The sequence below is a fragment of the Fulmarus glacialis genome, unplaced genomic scaffold (genome assembly GCF_000690835.1).
Source record: "Fulmarus glacialis isolate BGI_N327 unplaced genomic scaffold, ASM69083v1 scaffold18353, whole genome shotgun sequence".
Classification (NCBI taxonomy): Eukaryota; Metazoa; Chordata; class Aves; order Procellariiformes; family Procellariidae; genus Fulmarus; species Fulmarus glacialis.
Genome location: NW_009201216.1, coordinates 1 through 359, shown reverse-complemented (window position 1 = coordinate 359; position 359 = coordinate 1). Strand labels below are relative to the sequence as shown.

The 359-nt window shown below is 66.0% G+C and overlaps 1 protein-coding gene across 1 annotated transcript in view; it reads right to left on the bottom strand.

Moving 5' to 3' along the window:
• Positions 1–91, bottom strand: part of CNPPD1 (cyclin Pas1/PHO80 domain containing 1) — a gene marked incomplete at both ends in the record, with an annotated part of 5,235 nt that extends 5,144 nt beyond the window's left edge. Inside the window, 1 exon segment of the mRNA XM_009573871.1 lies at positions 1–91. This exon segment is cut by the window's left edge and continues 1 nt beyond it. Within this exon segment, the coding sequence (XP_009572166.1) occupies positions 1–91 (91 nt within the window).
• Positions 92–359: the final 268 nt, after the last annotated feature.

Here is a 359-nt window from a genome sequence, read left to right as displayed (position 1 = left end):
GGGAGAGATTACCCGGGCTGCAGTCTTTCCCCCAGCCATAATAGAGTCGCTTCCGCACCCTCTCGCTCAGCTGCTGGTGCCTGGGCAGGAACTGCAGGCGGACAGGGGGAATGTGAGAAAAGCCCTGAGCGCTCCCCATATTGGGTTCTCCACCTCAATCCAGCTTAGTGGTACGAGGGCCCCAGCACGGCCCCCAAGAGCTCAGCCAGGGGCCCGGGTGTGCGGTCACACGGGTCTCTTCGAGGCCAGGGTTTAAGGAGGGAACGCTCCAGGGGCTTGCGGAGGTGCGGGGCTGGGGACAGGTTGGGCCGGGGACACCGGGCACCACCAGGGGTGCCCCGGGGGAGCACTCACCGTGA